The 18,440-nt window shown below is 35.4% G+C and overlaps 1 protein-coding gene across 3 annotated transcripts in view; it reads left to right on the top strand.

Annotated features, from left to right (window-relative positions):
- Nucleotides 1-3,359: 3,359 nt before the first annotated feature.
- pard3aa (par-3 family cell polarity regulator alpha, a) overlaps nucleotides 3,360-18,440 on the top strand; it is a 556,247-nt gene continuing 541,166 nt past the window's right edge. For 2 of the 3 annotated variants that reach the window (XM_065294770.2, XM_073813112.1), the window contains exon 1: nucleotides 3,361-3,687. In XM_065294770.2, coding sequence (XP_065150842.2) covers nucleotides 3,568-3,687 — 120 coding nt within the window. In that variant the 5' untranslated portion in view covers nucleotides 3,361-3,567. Of the gene's footprint in view, nucleotides 3,688-18,440 lie in introns of all 3 variants that reach the window. The other variant, XM_073813113.1, reaches the window with a different exon arrangement.

Genomic DNA, 18,440 nt, shown 5'->3' on the forward strand with positions numbered 1-18,440 from the left:
TTAACAAATTACACTTTAAAGCAAAGGTCACTGGTAATGCATCTACTATATATGAAATATTTATTGTTGCTTGCAAAATTACTGTTTTGATTGATGACCAATAAAGAAAGTTTCAGATGGTGTAGGTACAGAATAGCAACTACCAGCAGCGTCTAACTGGGCCATGCTAACCAGCCCTGGTTTACCCAGACACGTTAGATATGACCATATTTAAACAGCTTTTTCTATGACAGTAGTGATCTTACATGAATGTGCATGCATTCATTTAAACAAATGGATATATTAAGAAAACTTAACAAAGAAATACTTGGTGTTTGACTTCAGATGAAGATAATTTGGAGGTTATGAGAAGAAAGTGCTATTTGGTTTTTTTGTAGCAGAGGCCTTTTCACTTTCAGTTCTAGCTGAGGATTCACTTTTAATGAAACCCATATGGAGATGCCTGACCAATTCAACATGTCTGCAAATGTGTGTCATCAGCAAAGCATTTTCTGTTGAATACATCATCTTACACAAAGCCAAAGTGTTGCAGAATCACAGATGTCAAGTCTTTGAATGCTACAGAAAGCAATCTTTATTAATGGGTTAACTGTATGTTATTTCATATAATCTCCATTATTGGAAAATAACAAATTAATCTTCATTAATAGCAATGATATTTGATGAAAGGGCACATTATTTTGCCACAAGGGGGCATTACAAATCATTGTAATGGGAATTAAAAGCTGATTATATATTTTTAATAAATATAGACAAAAATGTAAAAATCTGAACAGTGTAATAGGCTACTACATGTATGTGACCCTATATACTCTTTCAGTGGTGTGCTGTCTTTATCTGACAACACTGGGTATGATGTTTTTATGGTTACAGACACAAAACCGTATAAAGCCATAAGTGTAAACGTCTGTCTCCATGGAAACAACTTTCACCTTTTCTATGCCATCGGGTGTCTTCCTTCATGAATTGAAACATTGTTAGACAACAATCAAGTTCAACCCAGCTCATACTTTTTATGTCTTCATTTCTCTTGCGGTCACTCACAACATTCCCTCTATAAAGATTTATTAAAATAATAACTATGATCTTCGAGAAAGACTATAATTTTCTCTTTTGACACTGGATGTACTTAAAAAAAAATGCTTTTAAATTTACAAAAGTACAAGATCTGCCTCAGGTAGACCACCAAATGGAAAAAACAGATTATATTAGTTAAATATTGAGACCAACTAATCTTTTCACAGAAAAAAATGAAAGCATTTTACATGACATGACATATTCTTAAGTCCAATGAGCCACACAGTCTCAACAGCAAATAATGAAATTTGTCTTAAAACAAGAGCTGAATACAGTATGTCTTCATTAGAGAGCAGAGAAATAAACCCTAGTGTTTTTGCCGAAATGCAGATGTGTATAACCTTTTTCTTATGATTAAAAGTACTTTACATTTAAAACTACTACTTTTAGTTACTATAAAACATTGGTATATAAGCTATAAAATTACCTTGTTAAAAGTGCATTTAATTATTAAGATATCCCTTATACAGTATTAGTAAAAATGAAAAAATATTGATAACGTCTGGAATTTACTGTATGCTGCTAACTAGTATTAGTGTTAAATGATGATAAAGTACAAAGATATATAAGTTAACTATGTAATAAAGAAATATTGGTAACCACTGGAAAGTACAGTATACTAGTTCCTAAAAAACTTCTTAATAATACTATAAAATACTATTAAGATAAAGGTTATACCACTAACTAAAGAAGAAGTACAGGTTACCAAGATATAGGTTGTACTAGTAAAAACATGAATAATTATTGGTAAATGGCATGGAATGTACTCTTAATAACTAAGGGGAAGTTTCCTGGACACTAAAATGCAGGTTAAAGTCTTAAAGGGGACATTTCACGAGACTTTTTTAAGATGTAAAATAAATCTTTGGTGTCCCAGAGTACGTATGTGTTTTAACCTCAGAATACCATATAGATAATTTATTATACATGTTAAAATTGCCACTTTAAATGCAAATGAGCTGATGAAATGCAAACACTGAGCAGTAATGGTGTTTTTTTTTAATTGAAAATCTCTCTCTCTGCACTAAATGACAATTGCCGTGGTTGGGTTGTGCAGATTAAGGGGCGATTTTATTATAATAAGATCCCCTTTTGCCATCACAAGGGGTGCCAAATTTAAATGACCTATTTTTCACATGCTTGCAGAGAATGGTTTACATTGAAAAAGTCTCATGATATGTCCCCTTTAATTTAAAAATACATTTCACTGTAACATCTTCACACATATCAGTGCCATTGTTTTGCCTTAAGATGCACACCAATATTGTTTATTTGCAAGGTATGTACGGTTTCAGCAGTAACAACATAAACAAGCGGCTGTCGTGTTCCGCACGTAACTTCCGGTAAACTCTGCTAAGAATTAATAACAACAAAGTTCTTTAAACGTAGTTTATTTATATAACAAGCAAAAAAACAACACATAGATTACATAGGAAACCAAAACATTTGTTATTTTCGAAGAGGCATTTGTTCAAGAGATCAGTTTAGCAACTAGTCAGAGAGCATTAAAAAAAACACGAAACCGGAAGTAAAGTTCGTATCCAGACGTGTATCGCGTCAGCGCACGTGCGGCCGATGAAACCGTCTATATAAAAACTACTTAAATGTCGTAATATATAACTAAGTAATGGATTAATCTAAACCCTGTCTGGGAAACTGCACTTAAAACTATGAGTCGTAAATTAAATAAAACAGATAAAAGAGATGGGGAACACTTGTTGATTATTAATTATGACTTTTGCCTCAGTAACTCCCAATTTACTGCTAATTAATAGCTTATAAGGTAGTTGTTGTAGCCGTTTGATTTAGGTATTTAATAGGGTTAATGGATGTACAATATTGTCATGCAGAACAAGGCATGTGTCCTTTATATGCACTAATAAACAGCCAATATGTAAGCTAATAAGACAAGTGAGAATTGGTCCCCATACTAAAGTGTTACCAAGAGATAGTTTACTTTTAGATTAATTTAGTAATTTACTTTAATCAATTAATATATTACATTTTAATTATATAAATTAAATATATTAATTTACTTATTAATAAATTATTTTTACATTTAAATTAGTTTACTGAATTACACGCATTATTCTACTTTTAACTATTCAGATATAGTAAAAAATGAAGAAGCACTGGTAACGAATCCAATACATTTAATGACATTGTGATTAAACAGTTAACCTGGAACAGTTAAGAGAAGGTGTTGCGAAGTTGAGAGACTTGTTTAATGGGATGAGTCAGTGTGTGTGTGTGAAAGAGGGAGAGAGAGCCCGTTTAAGCCCAACCCACGATCACTTCACTCGAGATACACACCGAGACGAGCACACGCGCTGAACAGGTGGTCCAGTCCCACCTGGACAACAAAATATGAGGATTTATTCTTCTTTTAACATTTATGGATACAATGCTACCTGCGCTTTACTGATAGTGTCTGAAGAGTAACGCACTTCACGCGCTTCCCCGAGGAGTCACTGGGAATACTGGACGAATATGAAAGTGACAGTATGTTTCGGAAGGACCCGGGTGGTCGTTCCCTGTGGAGATGGGAATATCAAAATACACAGTCTTATTCAACAAGCGACAATGCGCTATAAAAAAGCCATAGCCAAGGTGAGTCGAGTTTTTCATGTTTTATGCGTGTCAACTCCAGCTTCTCTCAACATGGCGCTTTTTCTGGAAGAAAGAAACAACAGGGAAGAGAGAGAGGGAGAGAGAGAGAGAGAGAGAGAGCGTCGATATTCACGATCAGCCTGACTGATTGATTTGTTTGTTATTTATTGCATTTACATTATAGACATTTATGGCGCCACATTGCATAACTCTGTAAAATGCGTTATGGTGTTGCAACTTTGGCGCGTATGTGAGGGTGAAACTCAACTGCAAATCTTTCAAGATAATGTCGATTGTTTCTCTTACTGTATCGCACAGTTATATGTATTAATGTATTATGTTTGCAAGTCAACAGGGAGTGAGGTACTTTGACTGGAAACTTATTAAAAAAGGTTTTTTTGCACTTCTTTTCACACGTGCCCTTTGAATGTCACACTATTTTACTGTTTGGTTTGTATCATTCACAGTGAATGGTGCATGCATGACATTTACACCTTCGTTGGATTTTCTTCTTAATACAAATTTGTTAAAAATGAAAGACTGCTTTGCTGAATGGTTATATCTTCAATCTCTCAGCTGTCACTATTGTGCCCTTGAGCAAGACACTTCATCTCAGGTTGTTCAAAGTGACCGTTGTTATAAGTAGAAAAGAAAAACATCGTAAAACATCAAGTGTGTAGATTATTTGTTTGTAGAAAACCATTGGGAAAAACAATGAAAGTTAGCAGGTATGGTCTTAATAGTTAAAAAATATCAATTGAATAAGCATACAGTGTAGGTGTATTTCTTATTCAATGTAGGTTCAGGACTGATAATACATTTCAGGACTTTTGTCACAAACTTCACGTGCATGCTTACAAGCATGATTTTTGAAAAGCTTTGAGAAAAACCATTGCCGTCACTAGAAAAAAAAACAGAAAAAGAATAACTATAGTGATAGGAATATATATTGCAGAGGCCAATAGATCAGCCGATATTTAGATTTTTTATTATCGGCATTGGCCGATAAATCTTTTTAATTGGCCAGTAAATTTCTCTATTACATAATTTTTTTATAAAAAGACACCCAGTGATAAGCCAAAGTCTGACAGACAGTAAAATGACCAATTATTGTTTACTTTTTAACATGACATTTAGGGATGCCTACCGATTAATCGCAATTAATCTATAGCAGAATAAAAAATTTTGTTTACATCATATATGTGTGTGAACTGTGTATAATAATTATGTATATATAAATATGCACACATGCATGTATAATTTTAAGAATTTTTTTTTATATTTATATATAATATAAATTATATGTAAATATACAAATGTATATACACTAGGGATGCTAAACAATTAATCGCAATTAATCGTTAGCAGAATAAAACTTTTGTTTACATCACATATGTGTGTAAACTGTGTATAATATATATATATATGAACACATTTATGTATAATTTTAAGAAAAAAAATGTATATATTAAGAATTTATATTTATATATAATATAAATGATACATAAATATACAAATGTATATACACATGTAAACATTTCTAAAACATATACATGCATGTGTGTACATTTATTTATACAAAGTTATTATACACAGTTCACACACATATATGATGTAAACAAAAACTTTTTTTCTGCTAACGATTAATCGTTAACCATCCCTAATATACACATCCAAACATTTCTTAAATATATACATACATGTGCGTGCATTTATCTATACAAAGTTATTATACACAGTTCACACACATGTAAACAAAAACTTTTATTCTGCTATAGATTAATCACGATTAATCGTTATGCATTCCTAATGACAGTATGTTGTTTCAACAACACACTTTAAAACACTTATTCGAAAGTACCATAAGATGTCATATCCAGATTAATTACATCATATAAATATGCTTTAAGTACTTTAAAATAGTATATTTATAAATGTTATGCATAATAACTGTTTTTTTTTTTAGTTTCACCAATTTTATGTTTGTCTCTTATTTACTGTGATAACATTGTGTTATATCAGCCTCATACAGCTTTCTTAAAATCGGCATCAGCCATAAAAAAACCCTACTAAAAACTATATAGTAAACACACAATTTAATATTAGTTTGCAATGCATGGTTGGGCTTAAATAACAATTTGAGTGTGAGAGAGGAACTTGAGTTTTTTTCAGCTTAGTGGACAGAAGTCTGACTGTTTACTTATTAATTAGTTTAGCGTTGTCTATAGTTGTGTAGACACTGCATTGCTACAAGCACAGTGGCTCAGTGGGTAGCACGGCAAGATGCTCCCCATTTCGAGCACTGGCCTGGTCGTGAATGCCTTTCGGTTTGGAGTTGTCAGCGTGGGTTTACTCAGGGTACTCCGGTTTCCTCCCACAGGCCAAAATCTTGCATTGAACGTGTCAAGTTCCCCCTCCCGCAACCTGTGGATTGATCAACTTGTGCGGATTAACTTGTGTGTAGATTAACCAGTTCATATAGCAATGGATGCTGGAATGGCGCTAAGAATGCATAAATAAAATGAAAGACCATTAAGGCTCTTGTGTGCAAATATTTGGCATCAGTCCCCTTACTTCGGTCCAGACCTCAACAATCTTTGTTAACATTGGTGTCACGTTCAAGTTCTTCGGTTCACGAGGCCTTGAATAGTTTGGTGAACCAAAGCTGGGATTGCCAGAATATTTCCCTTTATAAGGAGAGTGCTTTAGATTTGATTTTTTTTCTTGTGAATAGACTGCATAAACTCTTTTTGTGTGACAAAGTATTTGGCTCTTTACCGAATGGTTGAGACACCCAGAGACGTACAACGAGTTTCTGGGTTGTGCATATATTAAAGGTGTTTTAGTAGTAAAAACATTCCTCCTATTCCATCTCAATAGGCAGAGACATCCATAAGTAATCCTTTTGTAGACTGAGTAACCCAAAAAGTAAACACATAGTGCTTTCAAAACAGTTTAGGATGAGACTGTCTGACCAATGGTAAATGAGGGGAGTGTCTGGGAAAACTGGAGAGTTTTTTTCATGATGCTAGTGGTGCCGAAAATCCACAACTCCTTTGTGAAGTGTTTGGGGAACAGTTTGCAAACTCCACAAAACTGTGCAGTAAAAATCTTTGGAGTCTACAAATCCAAAGCATTGTATGAAAAACCAAAGTCAAGCTCCATCACCTACGTAATACATTGCATGTTAATAAATTCCACCAAGAAGCTTGTGCTTGCTGCTTAAAGGCCAAAGTATGGTCCACTTTTTATGCATACGTGAGGGTCCGTGTACAGTGCCCGTGATGCGATTGCGCGTACAGGAGGATGTAGTATGTATCCCAATGTGTATGTGTCGATGTCTGTGCAGCAGACATACAAGACAAACTATACTTTGCAAGGCTGTGCATTCGTCCACGTACACATAAAAACCTACTATACTCCAGGCTTAAGAGTCACTGTACTGTACATGCCGCAGACCTTACACTTTTACTTTAAACACATACACCAACCACACACCAATTGTTGCATTGCTCAGCAGGCACACCGTGTACCTCCAACTCAGCAGAATAACGGCACCCGGCTATTGATCCAAACTCGAGTAGGTTTCCCAGAGTACTGCTGCTGTTCACTCCCGAGGACACTTCATTCTGAGGACGGATCTAAGCAGGCTTTTTAGATCAGTGATGTGCTGTGTAAGCGTCACTGTGAGGATGTTGAATTAGCCTGTGATCTATAGAGAGACGTGACCCTGCAGACAATCTCTTCATCAATAACTCAAATAAATTGACCTCTTTCCTTCGCCTCAATCTTTTCTGTCTCCGTCGCAAGACCGCTGTCTTCAGCTTTCCATTGACGTTCCTGAGTCAAAATAAATCCAGTATACAGGAACTGGTTGTAGATGGGAGTTTTGGGATGAATAATGATTGGAGTGAAGAGTGTTTGGTCTGGTTATTTGTTTGGTTGATTTTTTCAGCCAACAGATCTTCTTTCTTTAGTACATATTAAATTAGAAACAATTTTGTGGAAATGATACAATTTGTGGGTGAAAAACTGTATTACCACTGTGATTCATTCATTTTGTTCATGTAATTGCTACATGGAAAAAAGCTTATGAAAATTACATTTAGCAACGTAGACTCAAATTTTTCTAGGCGGGAAACTTGTACTTGAAAACGTACATGGTTCTGAAGAAGCAGATGTGCCGTAGTACCACAGTTCGAAAATAACCAGCAGTTGTGTCTCAACAAGCACAAGGTTGAATTATTTGTGTTGCTTTGAACTTTGTGACCGCCTGAAATAACAGAAGCACATGTGATGGTCAGCTGTGATCAGACATCACCCCTGCTGTTTAATCCTGTTAAACATAAGGCTGTAATGAAACACAGGTCCTCACAAACCATATTGTATTAATGAGAGTCATAAACATCTGGATGTCTCTTAGTGAGGGGGATTTAAATGCAATTACATAGATTACAATGACCTTAATTTCTAAAATTCACAGTATATGAGGAGTTCAGATGCAAAACCCTGAAAGTATGACATGTGTTCATGTGGCAATGAAAAGGTTATTAGTCAGTAATGATAATGCCTTATTTTCAAAAATGTCACTTTAGTCATTTTGTTGGTATTTAACAAATTTGATTGTCTTTGCTGCAAAACCCTCTAAGTCCATGTAAGCTTTCTTTCGGCAAAAACCTTTCCTTTTGAAAAAAAAATCCACAGTAACACTTTCTATGAAGCCCATGCTTTTACTTTACTTAAAGCCATCAATAATGCAATTATAGGGGTTAATAACTTACAATAAGTAACTCACAACATGGGTATTAACAAGAATATATAACAATGTAGTTATTTGAGAAAAGAACTAAATCTGCATTACTAATAAGTCATAACAATGCAGGTTGCGTCGCAAAAATGCAAATGCATTCTTTTAAGTAATAATAAAAATCTTATTAATGTAACTATAACTGTTCCTGTAATGTATAGGTGTGGTTGCGTCTTTGTAAATATATTTATAGAATAGTAATAATTACCTATAAACAAATATAAAGGTGGCTATAATTCATTATAATGCTGCGTTCAGACCAGCCGCGGTAGAGGCGTCAAGCGCTAGTGATTTTAATGTTAAGTCAATGTAAAGACGTGTTGACGCGCGCGGATGAGGCGTTTAGCGTGGCGCTGTAGATGCGATTCCGCCTCATTCACGCCGCGCGTCTAGTTCTCGCGAATTGAGCGTTGCCGTGGGAACGCGCGAGTTGAAAAATTTGAACTTTGGCGGAAAACAGCCCTGTAATTAACCAATCTGGAGCTTGCTCTAGTAGTGACTTGATTACAGGAAGCTAGCAGAGTCGCAGAAGCCCCTCCCATGATGCGAATTTCCACCTGAAAGCTTATATAAGTAGAATTTCACGCACGTCTTACACGTGTGAATGAAGTGAGTAAACTCAAAATGTTCAAGCGGCAAACTAGACGCGAATTTGACGCCTCAAACGTGCCTGATGTGAACCCACGGTAAGCATGGACTTCATAGAAAGTGTTACCAAATGTATTTCTTTTGGCGAGATATAGTAAACTAGGGCTGCAACAACGAATCGATTAAATCGATAAAACTCGATTACTAAAAGAGTTGGCAATGAATTTCATAATCAATTCGTTGTGTCGCTTGACGCAGAGACGCTTAATTATTAAAAAAAGAGAAAAACTTCAGTTTAGCACGGAGCGGAGTGAACAAAAAGTCTGCAAAAGTCTTTATATTTGGCAGGTGTAAAGCATACATGTGTATTTTTTTGTGTTAGTCATTTTTATTTTATTTTATTTTATTATTATTGTAACAGCTCAGGTATGTTCAAGGAGCAACATGTTTGTGCAATTTCTAAAGATTTTTGTTCTGTTTTGAATAAGGGGTTGGAAATGCTTTTCTTGTTTTTGTTTTTTATCCGATCCATCGATTAATCAGAAAAATAATCAACAGATCAATCGATTATTAATTAAATAGTTAGTTGCAGCCCTATAGTAATTAGTAGGGGTGGGCGATATGACCAAAATCTTCTATCACGATAGGATTAATTTTATATCATGATAACGATATGTATCACGGTAGAGTTTTTTATGTTTTAATAAGGTTTAAATCTTTAATACCATAGAAATGTTCATAATTCTCACAAAAAACATATACAAACATAGAAAGAAGTTAAAAACAAACAAAACTCAAGCTCTCTGAAGATAAACAGTCAATGATATAAGAATGATAATAAATAATTATGCATGTATGTATAGGCCTATATATATTTTTATTTAAGGTAGAAAAGTGATTTAATCAGGAGCAGTGAGAGATTTTCTCTCAATGCTGTTTGATTAACACGAGTGACAGACAGGAGCAAAATTAGGTAACTTCCCCTTTAAGACCAAAGTCCGGATCCAATACACTGTAACACATGCGCTTTCTCTTTTAGCTGTTCACTTTTTTCTTAAGCCCTAAATGGTCGTGTTTATGAGGATACTTGCAAAGATGGGAATTTTGACGCATATGTGTATTTAAGGCCAATAAAGCGGAAAAATGCTCACGAGCTTAATGAGCAGCGGTCGCGCGACTTGCGCGCTCCTCACAAACAGAAAGAGAAGCGGATGCGCGACTTGTCCGCTCCTGACACACAGAAAGAACGCACGCATACAGATCTGTTGTTTCAATGGCTTAAAATAACTTGTTTTAAAACTGTAGTGCTTAAATACGTGTACAAACGTTACGTTTTCGCGACCACGCGGACAGGAGCGTGACGTAGGCGCGTAACCTTGATAGAAACGATAGTCCAAAATCTCTACCGGTTGACAAATTTCTACCGGTTAATTATGTCTACCGGTTTATCGCCCACCCCTAGTAATTAGGAACTAGAAACATTGCAAGTAAAGTAGAGCTGCAACTATCGACTATTTTTTCAACCGATTAATCTATCGATTATTTTTTCGATTAATCGAATAGTCTAATGATTTTTTTATACATATAATTCCCCAACAAATAATAAATGTAACATCTGCCATTAACGCTAACATTTTATTTAAGCATTTTCTTATTTAAACAAACACACAAACCAAAATTTTCAACATGAAAAATAAAGTGGTAGTGCCACTTTGAAAGAGGCATTATTCACCTTAAATAATAAAATAGGCATATATTAATATTTTAAACATTAGTTTATTATTAGTACATGCATTAACTCAGCATTAGTTCAGACTGAAGTAAAAATAAGTTCATTGTGATTCATGAACCCTTATATAAGATGTAATGGTTATATTATTACTGTTAATATTATTACTATTAGTAGTACTGCATTCTCATTTAACTTTAACATTTAACTTTTCTTAAGTTCCGGGTAAAAAACAAGTTCAGTTAGTATGATCTTCTAATATTTTATAAACAGCGTTTACGCCGCTGTTACATTAAATAAACGCATGTCAGGAATACCTTACAAGACGAGCTTCTGTAATATCTGCGCACATATTCGCAAAAAAGACGTTCATTGGGAACTCCGCACTGCCAGCTGGCTTTCAGTGCACGCGGGCACATGCCTATCAGTTCTCAATGTGACAGTAACTTATTATTTCATAACTTCTTAATATAAAAACATGTCCTGCTCTTTATTTACTGTTTCAACATACTGCCCAGAAGCGATGCAATGTCACGTCTGTCAGGCGTCTCGCAGCTCGTATTAAACGAAGATGTAAACGCAGCTGTATTGAGCACAATATGTATTGATTCTATTGTTTATAGAGTAAGTATAAAAACTTACTGTAATAGTTCAAATTCTTACGCTGACGTCTCGTCATTTTGAGGTCGGAGAGCTCCAGGTTTTCTTCTTTTAAGATGATCATACACAGGTGTTGCGCTGCTGTGGTATGCCATTTCAGTTTTACACAGTATGTGTTTTATTTGGTCTCTGCTTAAAGTATTCCCACACTTTTGATCGCGTTCTGTCTGTTTGGTATAACACTTGTATCACTCGGTCGGAGCTGAAGCTGCCTTCATTTCAAAATGTAAACAGTGCGACGCATCGACGCATTTCCGGCAAATCGACGTAATTACGTAATCGACGTAATCGACTATGTCGACGCGTCGTTCCAGCCCTAAAGTAAAGTCAGAATTCAAAGGGCAAACTTGAAGAAACTAAACCACACATTTGGGGATCTGTGATGCATGTTCCCGCCACATTCAGGTTGTATTCAGGTCCAAGTACTCACAAGCAACCTATTTAGTGTTTAGGGGCTTTTGAATCTGAGCTTTTCACACATCTATATACAATGGCTCTGCATTAGATAATAAATATCAATCTTAGTGATTTAGCAAAGCTTCACTATCAAGCGAAATTATTCAAGACAAGATAGCTTGCTGGTTTTCAGAGGTTACTGAAACAGTAGTAACCTCCACAGTTTAAATGAAAACTTAATATATAGTGAAACATATGTTAACTGACATCCAGTAAATATTATCTGGAAGCAGGTGGTTAAAAAAAGTGTGTCCAAAATTTGACGTTAGTTAAAGCTTTAACCTCATTTGATATTTTGTTATCTGTGCTGTGGCATTTAGTACATTTGTAAGTCTAACTTAAGTGTCCAAATGTCTCTTTTCTGGCATCCAGAGAGGCAAACAACAATGACAAATAACAGCAGCTATTTCTGCTTGTAGGTTCATGTTGGAAGGAGATCAGCCTAGGAAATTGTATCATTATGCTAAATTACAAATTGACCCAAAACCCTTTGATCTGTTTTCAGCAGCACATTATGAAACACGCTGTAGCAGCCGAGATATAATACGACTGAGAGATTATTGTGTTGATGTGTCGTGTTTAATTGTTACATAAATAAAACTAAACAACTAGAAGTGACTTTAAAGTGCTTGTTTCTGCTTAAGCGGTAGGAAAAATTAGATTAGAGAATGACAGTGACTTAAATGTCTACGTTTTCCTTAAGTGTTAATATTTATTCTTTTGATTTTGTTCCTTGTTTCAGATCACTGTAAAAGCATTGGATCGTTTACAAATTTGGTTACATTGTATTGTATTGTGATGTCTGTTTTTACTCTTACAAGGTCTTTAATTTAATGATTCATTTTTTGTATAATCTGACAGCTCAGCATGTTTCATATTAAAATAACTAGAGAGCAGAGTAGACCATTTCTAATGTGAAACAACACAATAATACAATGTTAGTGAATAGGACGCACACATGCTGTAGTGAAATTAAATGCATATTTTGAACATGTACTGTAGGTATTGACTGATTAACCAGCCTGGCCGATATATCGGTCTACTTTTGTAGCTAAAAGTTAAATATTGTTATGCAAAAGGTACACATTGGTACCTTAAAGGTACATACGGGTGCATCTGTACTAAGGATGTGCATTTATGTCATTTTTTCATTTCGATTAATCTATAGATCTGAAGAACGAGTACTCGATTAACTGGGGGCGGGGCAATCAAAGCCTAAGGGTGTATACGTCATGGCGAAAATATTTTTATTAAAACACTCAAATAAAAACTAAATTTTGAAGAAACTATGAGAGAACAAAGAACACATACTAGATTATTTATTAATTAATAAAAAATTTTTAACAGAAACCTCTAACAGGAAAAGCTGCGTGATGACGTGAAACTAAAGGGTTAATAAACACAAACTGATGCGCTTTCTATATGACGCACTCTACATAATATTAAGGATTATATACAAAATAAATTCTGTACCTAAATGGTACATATTAGGACCTTTTTAAAAGTCTCAGTGATGGGCGTGATGTCTGGGAAAAGCACAGCAAGTATTGTTAGGTCATCTGTCGATACAAGCAAACCAGACTGAGGGAATTTAAGTCTGTATAGAAGAGATTTCAAGTATGTTACATACATTCACCAAGAGATTTAGTCTCAGATTGCACCAGATTAAGAGTTCATTTAGACATGACAAATATATTGCTAAAGCTTTTAAAGCGCTGCTTTAAAAGTCATAAGAGACCAAGCCTCTTTTCCACCGACTGGGTGCTGGTATCTGGATTTTTTCTTTATGCATAGAAAATTGGTTCTGCATCGGGACCTAAAACCGGCTGGTCTTGAATCTGGAGCCACTAATTTCAGATGCAAAGAGAGATAGTCTTCCCCACAACACAACAAACCAGGTTAGCAAGACTGATATTAAATGCACAATTTAATAAAAAAATTGTATGTTGTGCAAGATAGTTTCACAATTATGTTCATATCCACACTCTATAGCAGGGATTGCTGAAATAATTACTTACCGTGGTTGCATGCATTGTAAAACCTTATAAGACACATGCAACCATGAGACATTTGCACCATAGACACTGACATCATCATTCAGTGCTCAATCCTCATGTAATTGTCTGTGTAATTGTATTCACCAGAATGTCAAAGCTCACACAGTCTCAATGATTTATAGGCGATGTAAATCCGATCGCCGTGTGGGGTCTGTGGATCTGTCACTTCGGACAGGCGTGACAAATCTCCTGCTTTTTATATCTGCGCTTCTATTTGCCCAAACAATCAAGAGGTCCTCGTACTGCCGCCCCATTCTGTGTTTACCCTATAGTCTCATAAAGCTTCATTTGTTCAAGAAAAAACCCACATCGCTCATACCTCCCTCTCTTGACAGGGTCTCCCCAGTGACCAATTATCAATTTCTGTCTCACTCGCTGCAGTGACCTTTAACCTTTTAGCTACTGATATAAAGGGAGAGTTTTGAGTGGACTTAACCTAAGGACAGAGAACTAGCAAGGGTGAGGGGTTTCAATTATAGGACAGGAAAAGAAGTATTTATGTGTTGAATCTCAGTGCTGTGCTAGAAATCTCAAATATTCACCATGCATTGATTTTGACATTGAAAATGAATTAATTAAGCAATTTTGTGAATGTTGCATACATGTAAAGTCTGTCGAACCCTTGTTTCCAACTCTTTGCAGCCTGCAAGTATGAATTAATTAAGGTTTGATTCATTTCTGTGAATCAGTTCAAACTCAGTTCAAAATGTTTTAATGAAAATGTATATTGTTTCTCCATATTGTATATTTATTGCATAGGGAATTGCCCTAATATGGCACATTTTTTTATTTTAGACTATTTGATGATTTCTCCACCCTCACATATGACTGGACATTTGAGAGGTCACGTTTGGTATTTTTTTGTGATTTATATGATGCCATAGTTTCACACTGCATTTATGTATTTTTGGGGGAACCTAAACACTGGACCTTGGGTTTTCCACTTTAGGGCAAAATTCACCATATAGAATGAATAATAAAGTTTGTTTAGTAAACAGTATGAAATACACTCACCTAAAGGATTATTAGGAACACCTGTTCAATTTCTCATTAATGCAATTATCTCTCTTGTGTGCGAAAATGCCTTGTTGATGCTAGAGGTCAGAGTAGAATGGGCCGACTGATTCAAGCTGATAGAAGAGCAACTTTAACTGAAATAACCACTCATTACAACCGAGGTATGCAGAATGAGAACATGGATCCATCATGCCTTGTTACCACTGTGCAGGCTGGTGGTGTAATGGTTTTGGGGATATTTTCTTGGCACACTTTAGGCCCCTTAGTGCCAATTGGGCATTGTTTAAATGCCACAGCCTACCTGAGCATTGTTTCTGACCATGTCCATCCCTTTATGACCACCATGTACCCATCCTCTGATGGCTACTTCCAGCAGGATAATGCACCATGTCACAAAGCTGGAATCATTTCAAATTGGTTTCTTGAACATGACAATGAGTTCACTGTACTAAAATGGCCCCCACAGTCACCAGATCTCAACCCAATAGAGCATCTTTGGGATGTGGTGGAACGGGAGCTTCGTGCCCTGGATGTGCATCCCACAAATCTCCATCAACTGCAAGATGCTATCCTATCAATATGGGCCAACATTTAAAAAAAAATGCTTTCAGCACCTTGTTGAATCAATGCCATGTAGAATTAAGGCAATTCTGAAAGCGAAAGGGGGTCAAACACAGTATTAGTATGGTGTTCCTAATAATCCTGTAGGTGAGTGTATATATGTTTATGAATAATGTTTTTATGGTTTCTTGCACCCTATTTAACCCTTTCATAGCAAAGACATTCATATTAAGCTATATATTTTCAGACGTAAATCTGTAAAATAAGGAAGGTGGGATAAGAGGAGAGTGGACTGTGTATGCATTAAATACTGTAGATGCATAAAATCATAATGATGTTGGGAGAATAGCCTAAGTGATCTGTAAATACTTATGGTTTGGTGGGGCAACTTTAACCAGAATTGTTGTGTACTGAGCAAGCACTGATTTTGCCGAGGGGAACTTAATGGGAAGCCACAAGTACAAACAGCATCAATGGAATCACAGTGTATGTGCCTCCAAAACCTCGGAGATTAATTGCAAATCCGAAAGGCATTTTATATGACTCTACACTGCAAAGGGATTATTGACTGAAAATGAATTTGTTATAACTGATACTGAAGGATAATGTTGTGAAGCTAGTGCATTATAAATCAAACAGATCATTAAAGAGTGTTATATGACATGAATAAAATTATAAGTGGCTTTGGGAATCCTGCGGACCCTACATACAGTAGCGTATTCCCTCAGTCTTTATTTTGCATTAATGTTTTAAAAGTAATTTTGTCAAATGATTTTGGATCAGTGTTCTGTCTATAGTGTATAAGAAATGTGCCATTTGATTATTTGTCGTCTTCACTTTAGTAAAACTAAAAACTTAGTACAGTGGTCAAACTTTCTATGGTATTATTGTAACAGTAAAGATTTGCACATGCTATTGATTTATGTTAACTCTGTTATAGACTATAACCTAACTAGGGCTGTGACGGTCATTATATAACCGTGAGACCGACGGTTATAGTTGAACACCGTCATTAGAACTCTATAACCGACAAAACCGTGTTATTAACATATTTAAAAAACATTTTTATCATAAAGAATGTTTAAATACTAATTAAAAACAGTTGTTCTGTGTTATACGCCCCACCATGTTCTCACGCAGTGAAAAATACAGAGCGGGGCAGACACTGACAACGTGCTGACATACAGGACAGACCAGGTTACTTTTCAGTTACTTTTGAGGTTTAACATATTAAACAAAGTCTCACCTTTCAAATCATCTCTTCCTTCTAGTTAATTTATAGCATCAAATAAACATGAATGACCATAAGAAGGATGTTGTTTTAACCGCGGAAAGGCGTCAGTACACTCCGCTTTTCAAGTTCAAATCCTCCCGTGCTAATCTACTAACTCTCCTGAAAGCACATTCACTGCTTGTCTTGCTGTTAATTTTAAATAAACGTAGAGTAAGTAGCTAATCAGTGTCTTGTTTATTCAAACGCCGGTTGTCTTCGCAAGTGTGAGCACTGAACAGCGCGTACTGTATGTGGAGAGCGTTTGCCGCGCGTGGCCATTGTCGGCTGCGTTTGCAGCGCATACTTTGCAGTTTAATAACAGTATAAAAATCTCAAGTTCATATTACTTTACTTTACATGCATTTATGAGCAAAACCTCTTCAAGGCGCTTTTTAATCCACATTCCGGTCCATGTAATGACAGATATAGACACAATTAAATCTGTTTCTCTGAAGATTATCAAAATAGATGAGAGAGGATTCATTTATGCTGAGCAGAGAGTGACAGCGCAGTCTTCTGTTAACAGTGTGTGTTTTTTTTTATATTTCATTGCTCTCTGTTAAATTGCTTAAAGTCATTACTGTTTAAAACACACTTGGCATCACATTCATGATTTTATGGTAAAATGACACTTTCGCGTCAATCCACAAGCATTTAAACGAGCAAAACGCCCCCCACAGACGGTTATGTTATGAACCGTCACATTTGACTCATGTCATAACCGTCATCACCAATTCTGAAACCGGCACACCCCTAAACCTAACTTTGTTTTGAAGTTAAATTGTTGTTCCTCAGTGCTGATGTGTGCTATGGTGGCAGGTTATGCTGTATGTTTGGATTGGTTCTCACTAGGGATGCACCGATAGGATTTTTTGGGCCGATACCGATTTAAACAGACAACTTCTGGCCGATACCGATATTAAACACTTGTATACAATACTATACAGTTGGTCTATTAGCTAGTTTATTTCTGCATCAAATTATTTTTACTGAACGTGGATTGGTTCTAATTAACATTCAACTGACCAACATAATAAGAGAGGCACAAATTAAGCTAAAACAAATATAATAAGACAGCATGACAACCTTCAAAGGTGGTTTTTGCTATTCAGCATTTATTTTATTAACAACATTAACTCGTTTTTTTTTACATATAATGGATTTCTTTATGCAGTTAATTAATAAACAATCGGTATCGGCCTTTCTCGTTCTATTGCCGATATGCAGATGGTTTCAAATTAATAAAAAATCGGCCGATAAATATCGGCGGCCAATACATCGGTGCATCACTAGTTCTCATACATAGTCGATTGTAAAATCTGGTTTAAGAAATAATGGGGATCTTAGTGTAACATTTACTCATGACATTGTTGTATCATGAATGGCCTTTATAAACAGATGCAAAGTTTAAAAATGTGACATAAATCTTAGCCTAGCAATTTATTTTCTGTATAGAATATGAAGATCACCTAGAATTTGCCAGAATTTGCAGAATACAACAGAACATTGATACTGCATTACACAATGCATTGCACTTGATATTGCATTTAAAATGAAACAAATAAAGTGAGGCTACAATCTTATTATTATTATTTTTTTGCAAAA

This window comes from Paramisgurnus dabryanus, chromosome 22 (genome assembly GCF_030506205.2).
Source record: "Paramisgurnus dabryanus chromosome 22, PD_genome_1.1, whole genome shotgun sequence".
In the NCBI taxonomy this organism is placed as follows: domain Eukaryota; kingdom Metazoa; phylum Chordata; class Actinopteri; order Cypriniformes; family Cobitidae; genus Paramisgurnus; species Paramisgurnus dabryanus.